The 19,825-nt window shown below is 43.9% G+C and overlaps 1 protein-coding gene across 1 annotated transcript in view; it reads right to left on the reverse strand.

The window, feature by feature from the left end:
* The window catches only part of STAC (SH3 and cysteine rich domain), a 109,464-nt gene that overhangs the window by 75,786 nt on the left and 13,853 nt on the right, over window positions 1-19,825 (reverse strand). The window contains exon 2 of the mRNA XM_048839001.2: window positions 1,618-1,894. Coding sequence (XP_048694958.1) covers window positions 1,618-1,894 — 277 coding nt within the window. The remainder of the gene's footprint in view (window positions 1-1,617; window positions 1,895-19,825) is intronic.

The raw sequence follows: 19,825 nt of genomic DNA on the forward strand, positions 1-19,825 counted from the left end.
AATAAATTTATTCTTATTTTCACCATAAATACATCTCAGTGCTGTGGTGTTAAGGAAAGTGAAGGGCCTGAGTAGAATCTTACAAACTGGTGTGCGCTGTTCCTTTGGGAACAGCAGGCCTAGGTAATTCAATGGGTGTTCATTGGAAAAAGGGCTAGACACTGCAGGTAATGCTCTGAGGACTTGGGAGGTGGTGTTTGCCTATCGCTACCTGTACAAAGAGAGCAAGACCTGCAGAGGCTTGGAAGGCAGTGCTTGTGCTGCCAGAGATTGGTGGTTTCAGGGAGCTGACCCACAGCAGGCACAGACAAGACTCCTTCATGCTAAGGACAGGTAGTGGTAAGGTGCCTTATGACCCTGAGTACCTTTGGGGAACATCACAATAGGAATATCACTAAATACAGCTGAAGTCCTGGACAGTCTTGTCTTCTGCAGACTCACCATCCATTTAAAAACTCTGCAGGACGGCTCCAGGTCCCAGGAACACTGGAAAAGTTAGCTAAGACAGGACCAATGCCGCCAACTGAAAAAAACCAGCATACTAGTATCCTTAGATAAGAGAGCCAGAGACCCTCACAACATATAAGGTGCCACATCTTTATCAGCTCTGCCACATCCACACCAGCTCCCCGAATTCCATGGAGTTACACCAGTTTACACTGGTCCAACGTACAGCTCAGAAAACAAACATATTTTCTTACATCAAACCTGGCATTTTGAAACCTGTCACCACGCTGAAGAACATGGTGCTGCTGCAGGTTTCTGTCTAATACTTGAGCTAAGGAAGTGTGTCACTTTTTTTACATGAAAGTATTCACTGCCCCACTCTAATTTTTCCTGAGGAATAACATGGGCCCGGTTCTCCTCTCACTTACTCACTTTTACAGTAGTATAACTCCATTGATTTTAATGGAATTGCTCCTGCTTTACATCATTGTCTGTGGGAGAATAATCATCCCAGGTGAAGTGAATCATCTGTAACACCGAGTGTGCCAGCCAACATTCTTGAATAACAGCCTCCCTGTTGGCCTATTGATGGCTGGCATGGACCCCCTCCCAATGACATGCAGCGGATGCAGTCTCTGTGCCACCATCCTGCCTGCACCCCTCTCTCTATCTCTTCTTCTGCAGCCCTATTGCAAAGCTGGTGTGGCAAGCCTCCACACTTGGGCAAATTTACACATAATCTCTGTAGGGTGAATCAGAATAGTAATTAACACTTTGGAATGCAGTGAAATAGTGTGGGACTTTCATTCTATTTGATTCATTACAATGAATGACATTTTACCATATTTTCTAGCAGTACAGCCAATAGGAACCCATGTTCATCAAACCCCAACAGGGCAAAATTTGGCTCCATAGCTTCTGAGTTGTGATACCTATGTGCGTCATCATGGGGAGACATCTGTTATTTGGGTCAAGCTGCAACTGATGTTAACTACACAGCTTAAAGTGTGAGATCAAGGAGCCCACGATCATGTCAATGGGCTGGCTGGTATGGATCGCCAGCCCAAGTTCCTTTGCACTAGTACCGTCAAGAACATCTCTGTGGTCACATATGGTCTGGGAACGCCACTCTGCATATTGTCTCTCACGCACAAACAAAATAATTCTTACCAACAATCATGTGGTTGCAGACATCACAGAAAGTGGGTTTTTTGAAGATGTGCTCCTGGAAAACATGAACCTGATTGCTTTCTGCCTGTTGTTGGAGTTTGATAGGTGTGGAGGACCGGCTCTCTGAGCTGGGGAGCTGGCCGGTGCTGGTGCTCACCTCAGGCAGCAAATCAACTTGTAATTTCACGTCACTGTTCGTCCTCTGGAAAAAGTTGTCTGCGCTTTTACTCCGTAAGCTTTTGGTCTTGAAAGAGAGCGATCTTTTCAGTTTCTGGAGCTGCAATGCAACAACAGAAGAGTTGATCACTTTGTTTTTTTTTTAAAAAACACACAGTTGGTCAGGGTCATGTTGTTAGCTGTATCATCAACTTTGTGCGTACATGTAAATTCCCACTGATATTAACAGTATGTTGGGAATGGATTATCCCACTGATGGGACTGCAATGTAATGACTCCACTCCAGTGAGCTACATAATCCACTCCAAAATCCAACTAGCAACTTGAGAGTTAAGAAAAGAGCTTGCAAGGAGAAAACTCATTACTCCTGTAGGCTCTAACAAACAACTCTGTTGCTGCCTTCTTAATAGGTACAACAACAAAGTCATTACAGAGTGTTATACACATACATCCTGAAGAGAATATATGCTCCTGTGTGTTCAAGCCTTACAGAAATTAAAGTGCCATACACCTATGGCATACGGTCCTTGAGTGGCAGGTAAGGCTATTTCAAGAACAGCTGCTAAAGGATGCTGGAAGAGGAATGAATTCAGTGAGGTAGATTATGTATTTTTTAAAATGTCTTCCTTTACAATTCAGTGGAAACAGATACAATATTTACTGGGTTTTGTCCTAGAAATCCTGGTTTTAAAAATAAAAATTAGTGAAGATCAAGAGTTACAGCACTATATGTTTGACCAGAATGTCTGTGTAATTTTCCGGTAATTCAGGCTGGCACTAGTGCTCCCGCAAAGAATTAGCAGTGCTATGAAGGGCAGTGGGTGAGGTCTGGTACCTATCGTGGTGTGAGTTACAGAAGTTGGCAGATTTGACAGGCTCTGAAGTCTAAAGAGGGCAAACAGTCAGGGGAAAGAAAAGCATGCTGGGAAAACCTAAGCTGCTTCTCCTTTCATGTTCATTTATCTCTGACATACAGCATGTCCATTTTGCCTATCACACAGTATTATTTCAACTACAGCAATGCTGGGCCTTATTTTCTTTCTTGAAATTTTCCATGCCACATAGAGTCTGTCTGTGCTAACTAAGAGCATTTGTTTAGACTAGAAACTATTTACACTGGAAACAATGGCGATTGGAAGTGATAATTCAAATTAATGGAAGGGAATGAGCTTACATACTTTCCTGAAAGTGCAGGCGCAGGTCTGTAATCCTGGCACGAGACCTGATGTAGTGGACTTGGAGCTCTGTTATAACCACTTTCCACCTCTGCTCCTATTTTTTGTTTTTAATCATGAAGCCTGTAGCAGATATTAGTGGCCAGAGGCTTCATAAAATGGTGTGTCCCCCTGTTATGAATGGGAGATAGCCTCATCTCCACACCAGGCAGCCATAGGAACGGGCACAAGGGATACTCAGGCTCTTTTCCTATATTTCTCCATGGTCAATTCCATTGGTCCGATGAACATGCAAGGAGGGTCCACTGCCTTAGCTCAGCTCTCCGGGTTAACAACAGTCCAGGTTGCTCTGTTGTAAAATTCTCGGCACTCCTGTTTTACACCCTTCAATGTAATTAACTTTTTCTCACCAGTGACTTCTACTTGGAGGCTTCATGTGTGGCAAGCCTGGGTGTGAACATACAGCACACTAGCCTGCTGTTCACTCTGCAACTGCACACTAAAAGTTCTGCAGGATGCTTTGATGCCAGAGCCTCCATGTAGATAACTCCTTCCTGGGAGAGATCGTGACAACCCCTAAAGTGAGTTGTCAGATACATTTTCTTTCTTGGCATGCAGAAAGAGCCCCGAGGAGCTGTTCAAAGCAAATGCTAAAGTGTTTGCTAAAGACTCACTTACTTCCATTACTCTCCAGGAGAATCATTACCAAACAGAGATCAAATGGTTAACTACTAAGCGCAAGGACAAAGTAGCAGCTGATTTCCACAGCTACATCCACTGAAACTTAATACTGGGAATTTCTCAGCCTGAGAAACACTGTACAACAGCACCAGCAAAATGGCTTATATACCCCCTCTTGCGTCTTAAGCCATTGGCCCCCACTGAGTCTCAACTGAGGTTACTTCATATCCCCAGTGACAGACATAAGATCAGCAATTAAAAAAATAAATCTCCTGCTTGCTATTGACCTCAGAGAAACAAGACCTCATTAGTGCAACCAAACACAGAGAATTATAGCAGCATAAGGTGACTGTAATGGCATTCATTATTGATTTGCTACCCATTTCTGCAGTGCCACATGAAGTTAATTAAATCTCAAACATTACTATGCTTCCACCATGGGCAGAAGACTAAGCTGTACTATAAAGTGTTTTAGCTCAAAAAACAAAACAAAACAAAACAACCTTCTCACAAAAAAACCCGCCTAGTTCGACAGATTAAGATTAGTTGAATATTATTTGCTCAGTCTCAGATACAGTGTCATTTGCCAGAGAAGACCTCCACTGAAAACTAGACAGAGAGGCCCAAAGTTTTCAAAAAAGCCACAACCTGAGTGCCACTTGTGTGTGCAAATTTATGCATGCAAATTCTTTTGTGCACACTGTTACCAAAATGATAGAATTTGCACAGTCAGATCCCATTTGAAATCGCACTTGATGAAACAGACGAGTTGTACTCATATAAATCCGGTCACTTTATATGCAAGTAAAAGTGCAAAAATTGTAGCCTGAGTGGTTATATATGATAGTAATGAACACATTTGGAAGCCCTAGACCTGATTCTCTATGGTTTTGCACCTAGTGTAGTTAATTACACACCCGTGCAATTTAAGTGCAAATCCTGGTACGGCAGTGTTTTTTTTATCCACTATGCACAGATATAAATGACAGGACAAGGTGCATATGTAACACTGACAGACCCCAGTCATTGGCAGGCTCTTAGCTAAGGCTGTAGACAAGACTCATTAATCTTTCTCTAAGTGGTCTTGGTGCCACTCCATGGGACAGAGCACCGCACCCAGGAGGTGTGTGGGTTACATAGGCAATGGAGAATCAGGCCCCATGTTTTGAAAGTTTGACTGAAACTAGTTATCTGTAACTACATTGTGAGGAGAAATTGGCCCATTAGAGAACCCTAAGTATGCTATTGGATGTGAATGCATATCTTTGCTTCTGATTTATCCTAATCTACTAGAGGGAGGATGATGCAAACAACCAGCTAATTGGGGAGAGTTGAAGACTTTTGTGAACATGTAAATGGCAAAAGATGTAAAATATAGTATTAGTCACATACATGATTATGCTGCAGTCAAGCCAACACTGATTCTTTAAACAAAGATTTCTGTTTAAGCTAATTCATTTTGTTGAACACTGAAAGAGATCTTAAAAGACATGTCATGAAACAGTCACATACACGGTTTGCCTGATTTTCATCTCTTTTAGACAAATGTAATGCTACTGTGAGGCTACTGACTTACTGGAGCTAATATGATGTTTCGCTGGTGTAAGTGAGATCAGAATCAGACTGAACATTTTCGCTCATCAGAGCAAAAACATACACAGTTTCAAGATTTTTAATCTCTCTCTAGAGACAAGGCCACAACAAAACCCCAGATCTGAATTCCGGAGAAATTTGAGCTACAAACAAAGTTTACACCTAGATCTTGATCCTAGCTGCTGAAGACAGCAGCAACCCAAACTTCTAGGATTACCAACCCCCACAATTTGAAAATAATGAGTCAAGGCCTGAAACCCCTCACTCCCCATTAGATTACTTAAAGACATCTCACGATTTTTAAGCCAATACATGGGGATACTTTTCTGTTTTTAGGGCTTTAGGGTTACTTTTTTTCCTGCAAGCATAAGAGCTAGAAACTTTCACTTATAAATAAAATAAAAGTAAGCTGAGATACTCATTAGTTCAGAAACTGGGGGGTTTAAGACTCCCCCCCACCCCCCAACGAAATATTGCAAGACTTACAATAAAATCACACAGATGAACCCTAGAAGGCTCGAGTTCACTCTCTGATTTGAAACCCAGCATGTTTCTGTGCCTTTGAAATTAGGCACAAAAGTTCGCCAATCCCTAGTTAAAAGCATTATATCATCCAAGCAAATGCTGACAGCACGCACTGTACCCGGAAGGCAGGACACAGATAACTGCAATAGCAACTTCTAAGAGCGGATTAACCTTTTCCTGGGTATTTTATACCACAATCTCTTCCTCCCTACTGTCTCACTGAGTATTCCCGCCCCAAAGATTCTCACAGCTCCACAGAAATAATAGTCTCACATTGTTTCCTCTGTTCCTTATTTCCTATGGCTTTACTGTGTGTGTCCTGATGCCTCCCAAGGTCTGGGAGAGTGAGGGATCATTTGCCAGGATAGGTTGTAGATCGTTGATAATGTGCTCACTCTCACAGACCTTGGAAGGCAGGCCAGTCCTCGTTTACAGACAGCCCCACAACCTGAAGCGAATACTTACCAGCAACTACATGCCACACCACAGAAACACTAACCCAGGAACTAATCCCTGTAGCAAACCTCGTTGCCTACTCTCTCCCCATATCTACTCTAGTGACACCATCAGAGGATCCAACCACATCAGTCACACCATCAGGGGCTCATTCACCTGCACATCTACTAATGTGATATATGCCATCATGTGCCAGCAATGCCCCTCTGCCATGGACATTGCCCAAACCGGACAGTCCCTATGTAAAAGAATAAATGGACACAAATCGGACATCAGGAATGGTAACATACAAAAGCCAGTGGGAAAACACTTCAATCTTCCTGGACATTCTATAACAGATTTAAAAGTAGCTACATTAGAACAAAAAAAAGCTTCAGAAACAGATTTCAAAGAGAAACTGCAGAACTAAAATTCATTTGCAAATTTAACACCATTAATTTGGGCTTGAATAAGGACTGGGAGTGGCTGGCTCACTACAAAAGCAGCTTTGCCTCTCCTGGAATTGACACCTCCTCATCAATTATTGGGAGTGGACCACCTCCACCCTGATCGAATTGGTCCTATCAACACTGGTTCTCCACTTGTGAGGTAATTCCCTTCTCTTCATGTGTCAATATATAATGCCTGAATCTGTACTTTTCACTCCATGCATCTGAAGAAGTGGTTTTTTACCCACGAAAGCTTATGCCCAAAAAAATCTGTTAGTCTTTAAGGTGCCACCAGACTCCTTGTTTTTATTAGAATTAGTGGCATCATTGTAAGCATGTGGTTCCGCTTGGACATGCATGCTCTGCTCTAACTCTGGGGCCCTAAAGGTGGCTCCTCTCAAACAGTAGAGAAATAAGTGGTAGCAAAACCCCCTTGGGTGAAATTGTGCCCTGGTAGGTATAGGTGCAATTCCCACTGGTTTCAATGTGAGTTGTGTCCAGCTGTATCAGGGATGAATTTTGTTTTAGAAACGCAAATGGCCAACTGTTCATTACTTCTCTGGTTTAAGATACACATGGAAAGTGGGAGGAGCCAAGAGATTTTGGTTCCTTTTTAATTCTGGTTTCATGCAACTAAAACAATTTTGTCTTGCTTGTTGTAACCACCACCTCCTCCTTCACCTCTCTAGCACCACCCACATCACCATGTTCTGTCCACTTCAAAATGTATCCCATGCTCACTGAACTTATCATGTGACCCCACTCTGAATCCCTTGGGTGGCTTCTCTGCCTCCACCACATCAGTTTTTAAGCTTCTTGGGCTCACTGTCAAGGTCCTGCTTTACATTTCATTCACCCTCCCTTCCCCATGGAGTTTACTTTATTCCCCAGTCAGATTGCCCCTTGTCTTCTGCTCTCCACCAGCAGTGGCAGCAGATTGCACTCCTCTCTCTGGGGCCAGAGGGAGGGTTCTCCCCGGGGGGAGGACTGTAATGCTTCCCGGGGTTGTGAGGCACATGGCTACCACCTACCCTTAGTGTGAGGAACCCTTGACTGCGTCTGCTCCGGGTCTGTTACTAGCCACAAACCTCTGGCAACACAAGCCCTGCCTTGCAGGCCCCGCTATTTCTTTACAGGTTAATGATAGACATACGCCAACCTCTGAATCCTACAAGTGTCACCTTGGAGTGCCCAGCTCCTGTTCCACTGGCCACTCACAGAATTCCCAGATATTGCATTCCCAAAAGAACCGTTCAAAGCAGCTTATCGGTTACACCACAGAACACAGCTCTGCTTAACACACAGCACTTAGATTTGTTTATAGGGAAACCAACTATACATTTATTTAACAAAGAACAGAGATTCACATGACAGCAAACAGAAGTACTGGAAACAACAGGTTACATTCAAAAAAACCATAACAGATATACTGAAGCCTAAACTTAACGAATAAGACACTGTCATGTCATAAGAGCAAAAAGCTCACCCAAAATCTTGCTAGCATATTACAGCCAGGCCTGGCTGGGCTCTTCTGTTCATGAAACAAGCACGCTGTCTTGCCTCCTCAGTGGAAAGACCCAGAGTTTTCCTCTGTCCCTACGGGTATATTCCAAAAATCCTTGGCCTGCACTTGTAAACAGGCTAACCCCTGCTGCTTGTGCTTTCCTGTCTAGTGTCCTCCCTGGAGACTTTGCAATCACTCCACTAGCATTTTGCTCAGACTGTAACTGGACGCCCATTGCGAACCAAACAGAGTGCTGAACTGACATGTAAACAGGTAGATCAAGATTTCTTGCCTGAGCCTAACCTGTTTCTCACCTTTTCTTGTGACCAGCCCTAAGCCACACCCCTTAAGTACATACAACTCCTTACATATTATCCGTACATACACTTCACAATGCATATGACGACCTGTGTGACACAGGCTTTCATCAGAGACCTTACATGACACCCTTTGGTGAACTAGTATGTAGATGCCAGACCTTGGGGGATCCCTGTAACCCTTATGAAACCCTTATGTACCCCTGTGCCCTCTGCCAGTTGTCACCAAGAGGTCCCTGGGTCACAAGGACTGGCGGGGTACCAACGCTGTTCTCTCCTGGAAGTTTTGCTTTACAATCTGGAGCAGCATTTGTGGAGGTTGCCCAAGAGACAGGGCAGCCCAGTACATTTCCCAGCCTGCCTAGCTCCATCCTCTATTCAACCACCCCCACTGTCAGTTTTGGAGGCTGGCTCTGCACCTCCTTGTGCAGGGAGGCCAGTAAAGGGCTGGTGCCACTGCAAGAGGGCGGTGCGTGAATTCACGGCATGACTCTCCAAGGCCAAATAGTTTAGCCCTTAGCTCTAGTCACCTCCTCTCCCACTACACTGCCAAAAATAAACCAACAAGAAAAAGAAAGCACGCTCCCTTTCCCTTGTCAGGTGCTATGATAGCATGGTGGGAATTACAAATAATGAGGGATATTGAGGAAATTGGACTGAATCACCCACACATTTCTTCAGCTGCAAATTTTACAAAAATGCAGTAGTTATGCTTAACTCTGTTCACTGGCAACACAGAGAATAAAATGCGGCACTGACAGACCACCAACTGCTGCCAGGTAAACACCCACCCTGCCCTTCCTGACAGAACCATTTTTTCCCTCCAGCTTTTCAGAGTCAGATTCAAAAGCATTAGACTCTTGCATTGCAGCAAGGGGAGGACTTCAGTACACGAGGTTCAGGGAGCATTCTCCAGACTCACCAAACAACACATCAGGTGCATTATCTGTTACCATGAGGACTACGGCCAAAAGCATGTCAAATAAAGGGAAGAACAAATGGTTGACAAACAGATAATCTTCTACCGAGTACACTTTGTGTTCTGGGCCAAGAAGCATTCAATTTCCATCATCATCTGATTGTCGGGCTCAACGGGTAGTGATCAATGGCTCCATATCTAGTTGGCAGCCGGTATCAAGTGGAGTACCCCAAGGGTTGGTCCTGGGGCTGGTTTTGTTCAATATCTTCATAAATGATCTGGAGGATGGTGTGGATTGCACTCTCAGCAAATTTGCGGATGATACTAAACTGGGAGGAGTGGTAGATACGCTGGAGGGGAGGGATAGGATACAGAAAGACCTAGACAAATTGGAGGATTGGGCCAAAAGAAATCTGATGAGGTTCAATAAGGATAAGTGCAGGGGCCTGCACTTAGGACGGAAGAACCCAATGCACAGCTACAGACTAGGGACCGAATGGCTAGGCAGCAGTTCTGCGGAAAAGGACCTAGGGGTGACAGTGGACGAGAAGCTGGATATGAGTCAGCAGTGTGCCCTTGTTGCCAAGAAGGCCAATGGCATTTTGGGATGTATAAGTAGGGGCATAGCGAGCAGATCGAGGGACGTGATCGTTCCCCTCTATTCGACATTGGTGAGGCCTCATCTGGAGTACTGTGTCCAGTTTTGGGCCCCACACTTCAAGAAGGATGTGGATAAATTGGAGAGAGTCCAGCGAAGGGCAACAAAAATGATTAGGGGACTGGAACACATGACTTATGAGGAGAGGCTGAGGGAGCTGGGATTGTTTAGCCTGCAGAAGAGAAGAATGAGGGGGGATTTGATAGCTGCTTTCAACTACCTGAAAGGGGGTTCCAAAGAGGATGGCTCTAGACTGTTCTCAATGGTATCAGATGACAGAACGAGGAGTAATGGTCTCAAGTTGCAGTGGGGGAGGTTTAGGTTGGATATTAGGAAAAACTTTTTCACTAGGAGGGTGGTGAAACACTGGAATGCATTACCTAGGGAGGTGGTAGAATCTCCTTCCTTAGAGGTTTTTAAGGTCAGGCTTGACAAAGCCCTGGCTGGGATGATTTAACTGGGAATTGGTCCTGCTTCGAGCAGGGGGTTGGACTAGATGACCTTCTGGGGTCCCTTCCAACCCTGATATTCTATGATTCTATGATTCTATGATCTTCTGGGATGTATTTTAACCTACATTAGTGTATGTTGATGTTAACAAGATTGGTTGAAGAGCTGCATGTTACATATAGGGCCAGATTCCCAGCTGGTACTGATTAGCCTAGGTGACTTTGTTTCAACAGAGGTATGCTGATCTACATCAGGTGAGGCTCCGGTCCACAATGTCAGTGAAGTGCTTATGGGACATAAGCAACAAACATGTTTCTCTGGTTCAAACTGAAAAACAAATACAAAGACAACTGACTTCTTAAGCCTGGATACATTATTTTTCTGGCTTTGATTTAAAAAGGCATTGCATCAAGATTTTAATAGGCAAATTCATGATTAAAACTATCTCAAAATCTACCTCTTCTTTCAGTAATATTACAGCTTTCTGACAGTTTCATGGGACACAATCTAGACCACTGGCCAGATAAAAAGATATTTTAAAAATTCAAGTTAGTTATTTTTGTGTGTGCAAAAACTCCAGGTTAAACCTGTGAGCAAAACAGATTTATTTTCAACATGTACACACCATAGATAATAAACAGGCCAGATCCTCGACTGATGTAAAGTGGTGTAGCTCAACTGGCTTCAACTGATGCCAATTTACAGCAGCTGAGATATGGCCCAATGCATTTGTTCAAGGGTTGAATATCCAGCCTTCTTGGAAAAAACACATCCTTATCCTCCATCACAGTCAAAGGGAGTGACCATCCCTATAGAATCCGTTATGGATTATATTTGTATGGTTTCCCAGCAGATTAGATAGACAACATTATAACTAATACATTTATTTTTGTTTAAGAAAGTCATCAAACTGCCTGCCTGGATATGTATTGAACAAGCCAAAGGCGAAACCTTATACACCATGTCTAATGATAATGGCCAGGCAAGGTGGCCTGTTAGCGATTCATTTACATCTCTTGTTCAGTTATCTGATTTAACAAAGAACAGAGGACTACAAAGCCTCCAAATTGTACCCTTTGCTATTACATGAAGCTCTGTGTTCATGTTACTGTCACTGTTAGCCTCCGCTCTCTCCTGACTTTGTGTTTGACGTGGCTTTTGAATTGTGTAAACTCTTTGGGGCAGGGCTTATCTTTTATTTTGTCTTTGCCCTGTGCCCAACACAATGGAGGCCTGGTCTGGATATTACTGTAATACAAATAGCCATAGTGGAAAAGCCTAAGGAACTCAGATGGCTGTGTAACGGGTCCCTGCAGAGCCCTCCTGGCTCCTGCCCTGCTGGGCTGAAAAAGTCACACAAACACCTTTTGGTGCAGTGCTCACCTGGTGCTTTTATTTACAGGCTGTGCTCCGTCCCACCACCTTTCCACCATACCCGTAGTCCCCTTCTTACGGTCCACCGGCAGGCAAGAGTGGGCAAGCTATCTCTCTCTGCTTTCCTCTGCCATTCCTCTCATGCAGCTTCCCTCTTTCCAGCTCCTCCTCTGGCTTCCTTCCCCTGGGGCTCTTATCCAGCCCCAGCCTGATGAGGCAGCAGCTGTTCCAGCTTCCCCAATCAGGGCCAGGTGATCTACCCAGCTCCAATTCACCTCCCTTAATTGGAGCTGGAGTGACAGAGGGTTGGCTAGCAGTTTTCTGTCACACGCGGAATCCTAATAGACGTTGAACACTCATCACTCTCACTCAAGTCAATGTGAGCTACAATGCTTAGCCCCATTCCAGGTTTCATCAAGAGATGTGCATATCTGATCAAAATATCCAAACCAAAGTATCCAAATCAAATCTCTTGATAGGTATCCAAACGGTTTGTCTGCTCATCCAAACCTTGACGTACCACATGAACCTCTTGATAGCTCAGCATAACTAGGCTGGAAATCTCATGTTCCTTAGTATTTTCTGCTCCACTTGGACCGGAAGCATTGGGGCACTGCAGTTTCTGATCTTAAAAAGGACAAAGATGTGCCGATGTATGTGAAAATACAAAGAGGGGGTTTGTGCATGAGAATTTAGTGCCAGTGAAAGATGTCAGCTTGACAGTCCTGGGAATTAAATCTTTTGTCTATTCTGGGAACAAATTCATCACAGAAATTGACAGTACAAGCATTTCCCGCACTCCTGTACCAGTGTGCCTCAAATCTTGTCTTTAGGGTAAAAGGGTAGTTCATTCTTCATGCCCATTCAATCCTTGGCCTTTGCTGCGGTTGAGAACAAGGGTGCTAATAATTGTGGTGGTGGTTACGGTGATGTGGACATGTACCCAATGAGAGCTTGTAAGAAAAAAATCAGCATGTACTTAGGCAACTGAACAGCCTTGTGATTAGAGCTAGTCAGAAAAACAGGACTTTTTTTCCCATGGAAAATTTCAAATTTTCAGTGAAAAATCGAAAAACCGCATTTTAAATATTTTGAAATGCCAATAAAGTGCCCCATGGAAGCTGTAGCTTTTGTGCCTCCTGTTCTCATTCTCTCGTATGGGCTGAACGCCCTGGTTGGACATGTCCCATGATGCGCTACATGATCTCCCATCTTGGCGAGAGGAGGCAATGCATCATAACAGTCACAGGGCCATGGCGCATCACAGGAGATGAAACCTAGCTGGAGAGACCATCCCATAGTAGAAGGGAAGCATGATATACCCAAACTACAACTACATTGATACAAACTGGCCATCAACACATTTAGGTTTGAAATTAGATGAATGACAGTTTCTGACCATCCGAGGAACTGCCTTAAAAGGGAAGCAGTGGGGTCAAAAAACCTAACTGGTTTCAAGACTGAGCTTGATACGGCTAGAGAGGGAATGGTATGATGAGACTGCCTACAGTGGTACGTAGCTGATCTGTGGCTGCTAGCAACAAACATCTCCCATGGCTGGTGTCTTCGCTAAGTGCCGCAGTGGAGCAGCTGCACCCGTGCAGCTCCATAAGCGTAAACCAGCCCTTCTTTCAATAGTCCTTCTAAAGCCCTGGCGTGCAACATTTCAACATAGTCGCTCATCAGATCGTCTGTCAGAAAAGAATTCATCTGTTTTATTAGATAGCTTGGCATCCAAATCATGAAAATTACATTAAAAGTCTGAAAGTAAATAACATCTGCTGAGCTCATAGCACTCTGCCCAGTGACTGTCAGTTCTTCTTCCTTTGTAAACACGTGTATAAGACACAACACAACACAGAACCTCCATGACAAAGGCATGTTGTTTGTTTTACAGTAGGGCTCATGGATGCATCACCCTCTTCTGCCACTTTTCATGCATCACCTAATGAAAAGAGCCGCTGGCCTCAAGAACAGGGAACGAGACTGTAAATCTTGTAGGCTGTTCAATGTCTTGTTTAACACACGTGGCAGCAGTTGCAGCACATCTTCTGCAATTTAGCTTGTAAAAGATGCTCTATACTGGAATAAACTAAAAAAAAAACCTTTATGACTCATTTTGTTGTCACTGTAGGTCAGCTGACTCTTCTTTTTTGCCCAGAAATCTAATATGAAAGCTGACACGTTAAGTAACAGAAGGCTGAATAGTAACTTTCTCATTTTTTCCAAACATTCCTGCAACTTTGTTTAAAATATATACATAATTTGTTTACACCTTCTGGTTTGGTACTTTGGGTTTTACCTCAGTCATCTGGTTGCTAAGCAGCCAGTCTTTGCCATTGTTTGTCCTCATTAAGACGATGCACATGATTAGCATGTCTTTTGCTTCTCAATATGCCCTGAAGTTGAACTGTTATCTTTAAGGTCTCGTCTGGGAATTTATTATTTCACTGCCCCACTTGGATTTCTCTTTTCTATATGGTACAGTGATTTCCCAATAGTAGAAACCTTGACAGTTACTTAACAATTAATAATTATTACGGTATAAGTACTGGTACAAGGTGGGTTTTTTCTTTTCTTTTTGAGAATAAAGGGCCAGATTCCAGGCTGGTGTAAATCCATACAGATCTACTGAAGTCAACAGCATTATGTTGATTTTCATTAGCTGAGGGTCTGGCCATTGAGAATGTTATAAAAAAAACAAAAAACAGGCATGACATTTTGCTCACCGTACCCTTCTGAGTAATCCTAGTGGAGTCAAGGTTCTAAGGTGCCAAGCCTTTGACCCTACATAATATCTGTATACTGATGATTTGTGTGACATTAATTTCCACCTCAGGTGTACTTTGCTCATTATAACTTCAAAATAAGTCATTAAACATAAGCCCCATATACACCTGTGCTTCATGACAGCCATCAGCTAAAGAGCTCTGGCCCACCTACATCTGAAAAGGTCCAGTGGATTTTGTTTTGCTCATGAGGTTTTTTTTTTAATCTTAGCCATTTTATAATATTCAAAGTCAGCCTGTTGAATCAAGTATGAAAACTTATTTGGCATAGAGGCTGATACACATAACATCAGCACCAGATCCCACATATAATCTCATTTGTACTGTCTTAGAACAAAAAAAGGAAGGTCCAGAAATCCCTGGGAGTTGTTACAGTTAATATGCGAACAGTGTTTCCACTCTTTAAGGGGTTAAGAACTTGCCTGTTAAAATTGCTTCAAATAAAAACATAACTGCTCAGTTCTGCAACAACATTGTCACTAGGCCAAATCCTGAGACCTTTGCTCACGGCTTACTCCCACTAACTTCAATGGGAATTATGCCTGAGTAAGGACTTTGAAAAAAATATAAAACCTAGAGTGCAAAAAAACTAATTTTAGTATCTTGCATTGTTCATAAAAATAAGATTTTTGCACCAGGAAAAGGTCAGCTGGCTCACTGTACTTGCCCTTATCTGGATAATCTTAATTCCAGCTTCTTGATTTTTCACCATCTCTGTAAATCCTCTGCTTCTTCAGCACCAAATACAGATTTATCTTGCGTTTGTCTGTACTTCCTGCTTCTTTTACCTCTCACAGTCACTTGTTTTTATGTGTATTAGTTCTATCTAGGTTTCCTATTTACTTGCAGTGCGTTAAAACTTAACTAGAGATGGACCTGAACCAAAATCTTGGAAACCCCATGCTATGCAGAAGTTTGGAAACTGAGCCTGGATCTGAATTTTATGGCTGAATTATCCACCAGACCTCAGTACACTCCTCTATATCCCCCAGCCTACAACTAACTATTCTTTCCCATAAAATTGAAATTGCACATCCAAGTACTGCAGCTTGTCTCCATCACTTTTTTAAGCTCTTATCAATGTGAAAGATCTTATCAATATCTCTCTCAATTTTTTTTATCCTTTTCATAATTTTAAGAAATGTCTTTTAGGTGATCTCCAAATCTCAGCTTTTTTTGCTCCTTTATGCTTCCTTCATAACTAAAATTCTTCCAATTTGATGTCATATTTGCTGCTTATGCCCTACCCTCTTGAGAGTAATATCTTTCTGACGTACAGTGGCCAATACTGGGCAAAGAGTTTTGGGGTGGGGTGGGGAGGGGAGTCTAGTGCTTCTTTATATAGCAAATGTGTCACCTTCTTAGTTTTATATCTACTGCATGGCTAATACAACCCTGCATCTGGTTTGCCTCTTTACTGCTGCTGAGCCTTATGCTGATGGTTTGAATGATTTTTCCACAAAAGCTCCTATATCTGGTTCAGTGAACTAGATGATTGTTCTATTGAACACATGTTCTCTAGGGGTGTGTCGACACTACGAAATTAGATCGATTTTATAGAAGTCAATTTTTAGAATTCAATTTCATACAGTCGATTGCGTATGTCCATACTAAGTGCATTAAGTCAGCGGAGTGCGTCCTCACTACCATGGCTAGCATCAAATTATGGAGCAGTGCACTGTGGGTAGCTATCCCACAGTTCCCGCAGTCTCCGCCGCAGCCCCTTAGAATTCTGGGTAAAGCTCCCAATGCCTGATGGGGCAAAAACATTGTTGCGGGTGTCGTCAGTCACCCCTCCGCCCGTGAAAGCAATGGCAGACAATCGTTTCGGGCCTTTTTAGCATGCATGGAGCCCGCTCAGCTCACCGTCACCGCTGCTGTTGTGGGCAAGTCTACTGTGCGGGCTGTTGTGATCCGAGTAGCCAATGCAATCATTGACGTTCTGTTATCAAGGGTAGTGACTCTGGAAAATGTGCGGGCTGTTTTAGATTTTAGGTGCATCATATTCCTGTCCCTTGTCACTGGTGAAGACATTCCAGTCTGGTCGGTGCTGTAACACCCCATAGCACTTCTGTGGGTGACACATGTAACAGCTCCAGGGCTCTTGCTCTTTTGCCTTGGCCGAGGTACCTTGCCCTACCAGGACCTCCCAGCATTCGACACAGAAGCACCTGCAGCACCTGGCACTGCTACACAGCAGCAGCTCCTGGGTGCCTTCGCAACATATGGTAGGACAGCTAGCTGTCCTCGTACATGGCGTAACGGCTCCACCACTTCCACTTCAACTCTGCTCTCCTGCGAGCTGGAGGCTTCTGCCTCAGGCTGCTCTCCCATCTGGCAGCACCGCGCGGTCGCACCTACCCCTTGCTCCCATGCCTCATGAAGCCTGGACAGTAGTAAGGAGCAGTTCAACTACAGGCTGAGCAAGTGCAGAATGGTGGTAGAATGTGCCTTTGGATGTTTAAAAGCTCTCTGGCGCGGTTGGTCAGACCTCAGCACAACCAACATTCTCATTGATATTGCTGCTTGCTGTATGCTCCATAATATCTGTGAGAGTAAGAGGGAGACGTTTATGGCAGGGTGGAAGGTTGAGGCAAATCGCCTGGAGTCTGATTTTGAGCAGCCAGACACCAGGGCGATTAGAAGAGCACAGCAAGGCGCGCTGCGCATCAGAGAGGCTTTGAAAACCAGTTTCATGACGGCCAGGCTTCAGTGTGACAGTTGTGTGTGTTTCTCCTTGATGCAAACCTGCCCCCTTTGTTGATTTTAATTCCCTGTAAGCCAACCACCCTCCCCCCTTCGAAATAAAGTAACTATTGTTTTGAAACCATGCACTCTTTCTTTATTAATTTTTTAAAAATGAGATAACGGACAAGATAGCCCAGGTGGGGTGGGGGAGGAGGGAAGGACAAGGCCATATTGCTTCTTGCAGCCACACTAAAAATCAAACTGTTTGAATGACAGCCTTCTGTTGCTTGGGCCATCCTCTGGAGTGGACTGGCTGGGTGCCCGGAGCCTCCCCCTCTGTGTTCTTGGGCGTCTGGGTGAGGAGGCTATGGGACATGGGAAGGAGGGTAGGCAGTTATACAGTGGATGCAGCTGGGGTCTGTGCTATTGTTGGCTTTCCTGCAGCTCCAACAGATGCTTCATCATGTCCGTTTGCTCCCCCAACAGATGCTTCATCATGTCCGTTTGCTCCCTCATCGCGTCCTGCCTCCGCTCTTCATGCTCACTTAATTCTTTCCTGGCCTCTGCACTGAATGCCTCCATGCATTAAGCTGTGCCCTATCAGTGCAGGAGGACTGCATGAGCTCGGCAAACATGTCATCGTGAGTGCGGTTTTTTTGCCTTCTAATCTGTAATAACCTCAGGGTTGGGGGATGATAGGGGGAGCATAGAAACATTCTACGGTCTACGATTCTGGGGGACTGCATGGCCACCTGTGCTCCTGAGTTTGCCATGCTGACCAAACAGGAAATGAAATTCAAAAGTTCCCCGGGGCTTTTTCTGTGTACCTGGCTAGTGCATTGGAGTTCTAAGTGCTGTCCAGAGCGGTCACAATGGAGCACTCTGGGATAGCTCCCGGAGGCCAATACCATCGATTTTTGTCTGGACCACCCCAAATTCGACTAAGCAAGGTCGATTTTAGCGCTACTCCAAATTCAACTCAGCAAGGTCGATTTTAGCTGTGGGGAGGAGTACAGAACTTGATTTTAAGAGCCCTTTAGGTCGACGGAACGGGGTTGGTTGTGTGGATGCAGTCATTTTTAAATCGACCTAACATGGCTAAATTCGACCTAACCCCGTAGTGTAGACCAGGCCTTAGTTTCTTGTTCCTAGACCAGTTAGCAAATAATTGACAAATGTAGGGTCACATAAACAATTCAAAACCTTTCCGATCTGATTGCGTATTCCTCACTATCTATCTGGTCTCTGATTTTTGTATTGTCTGCCACTTGGAGATATATATTTTTCACTTCCTGCTTCAAAATGGTTCAGAAGCTTGGAGTAGAAGCGCTGAAATCAAATCTTTGGGCTCCCCACATCAACCTATTTCCACTGCAGAAAATTTCCATCTAAATCTGTATTTTGGCTCATATGTGTTGGGCCATCAGTAAGCTCAGTGCTCTATAAACATAGCCAATGTTCCACCCACAGGGGCTTTCAGTCTAACTTGGCAGAGAATTATTATAATAAAATAAATCCTGACACTTTATAGATATGTAAGAAGGCACAGTCACTGTGCGAAGGAGCTTACAGTGTAAATATATACAGAAATATCTGATAAATTCACTTATCCCCTGACTGCACTTTATCATATACCTTTGACTGCCTCCCTTGCCCTCTGGCCACTAATCCATCTCGTTGGTGTTTATTCTAAGTAGAGCTGTCCAAAACTGGTTAATGGGAAATTGTGATATTTCAAAAATTTGTTTTCATTCTGATTTGGAACAAAAGCATTTTTTAGAAAATTTCCTTTAAACTGAAAGGTCTGTACATTTTTCGTTTGGGAAATTCTGATATTTCTGAGAGAAAATCTGCTCTCTGGACCCAGTAGCTGCTGACTGAAATTAACAGGATTGTCAGTTTTGCTGCCCACCACTGAATAGCAGGGGTAAAACTGACAAAATTAATGTCAATTTCAGTCAGCAGGTGCTAGGGCTTCCCAGGTTTGAGGGTCTGGGAGGGACCTACCACACAGACGGCCCTGGGGCCAAGGACCCCAAAGCTTCTAGACTGCTGGACCTACTGCCTCTCCAGGCTCTGTGGAGCTTGGGGCAGCTAACTCACCATTTGGTGTCAGACAACCTGGGGAGTCAGCTGGCCTGGGAGTCTAGAAGCACTGGGATCCCCAGCCTCTGGGCAGGCTGCCGTCTCTCAGAAAACACATGCTTTTCTCCAATGAAGGCATAGTCCAAGTGTTAGACTAGAAACAGCTTTTCTGTAAACATTTCACAGCTTCCATGTCCATTATCATGTAGCTCTGCAGGGTTAAAAATGTGGAGTTTTACTTCACAGAAAGGGGAGATTCTGAGTTTCTTAGTGAGTTATACGTAAGAATAGGATAGGATGCTCAACCAGTGCACCAGAGTCCTGACCCAGCAAAGCCGTTAAGGACATGCATGACTTTAAGCATGTGAGTAATCCCACAGTCAATGGGG

This window comes from Caretta caretta, chromosome 2 (assembly GCF_965140235.1).
Source record: "Caretta caretta isolate rCarCar2 chromosome 2, rCarCar1.hap1, whole genome shotgun sequence".
NCBI classification, from domain to species: Eukaryota; Metazoa; Chordata; order Testudines; family Cheloniidae; genus Caretta; species Caretta caretta.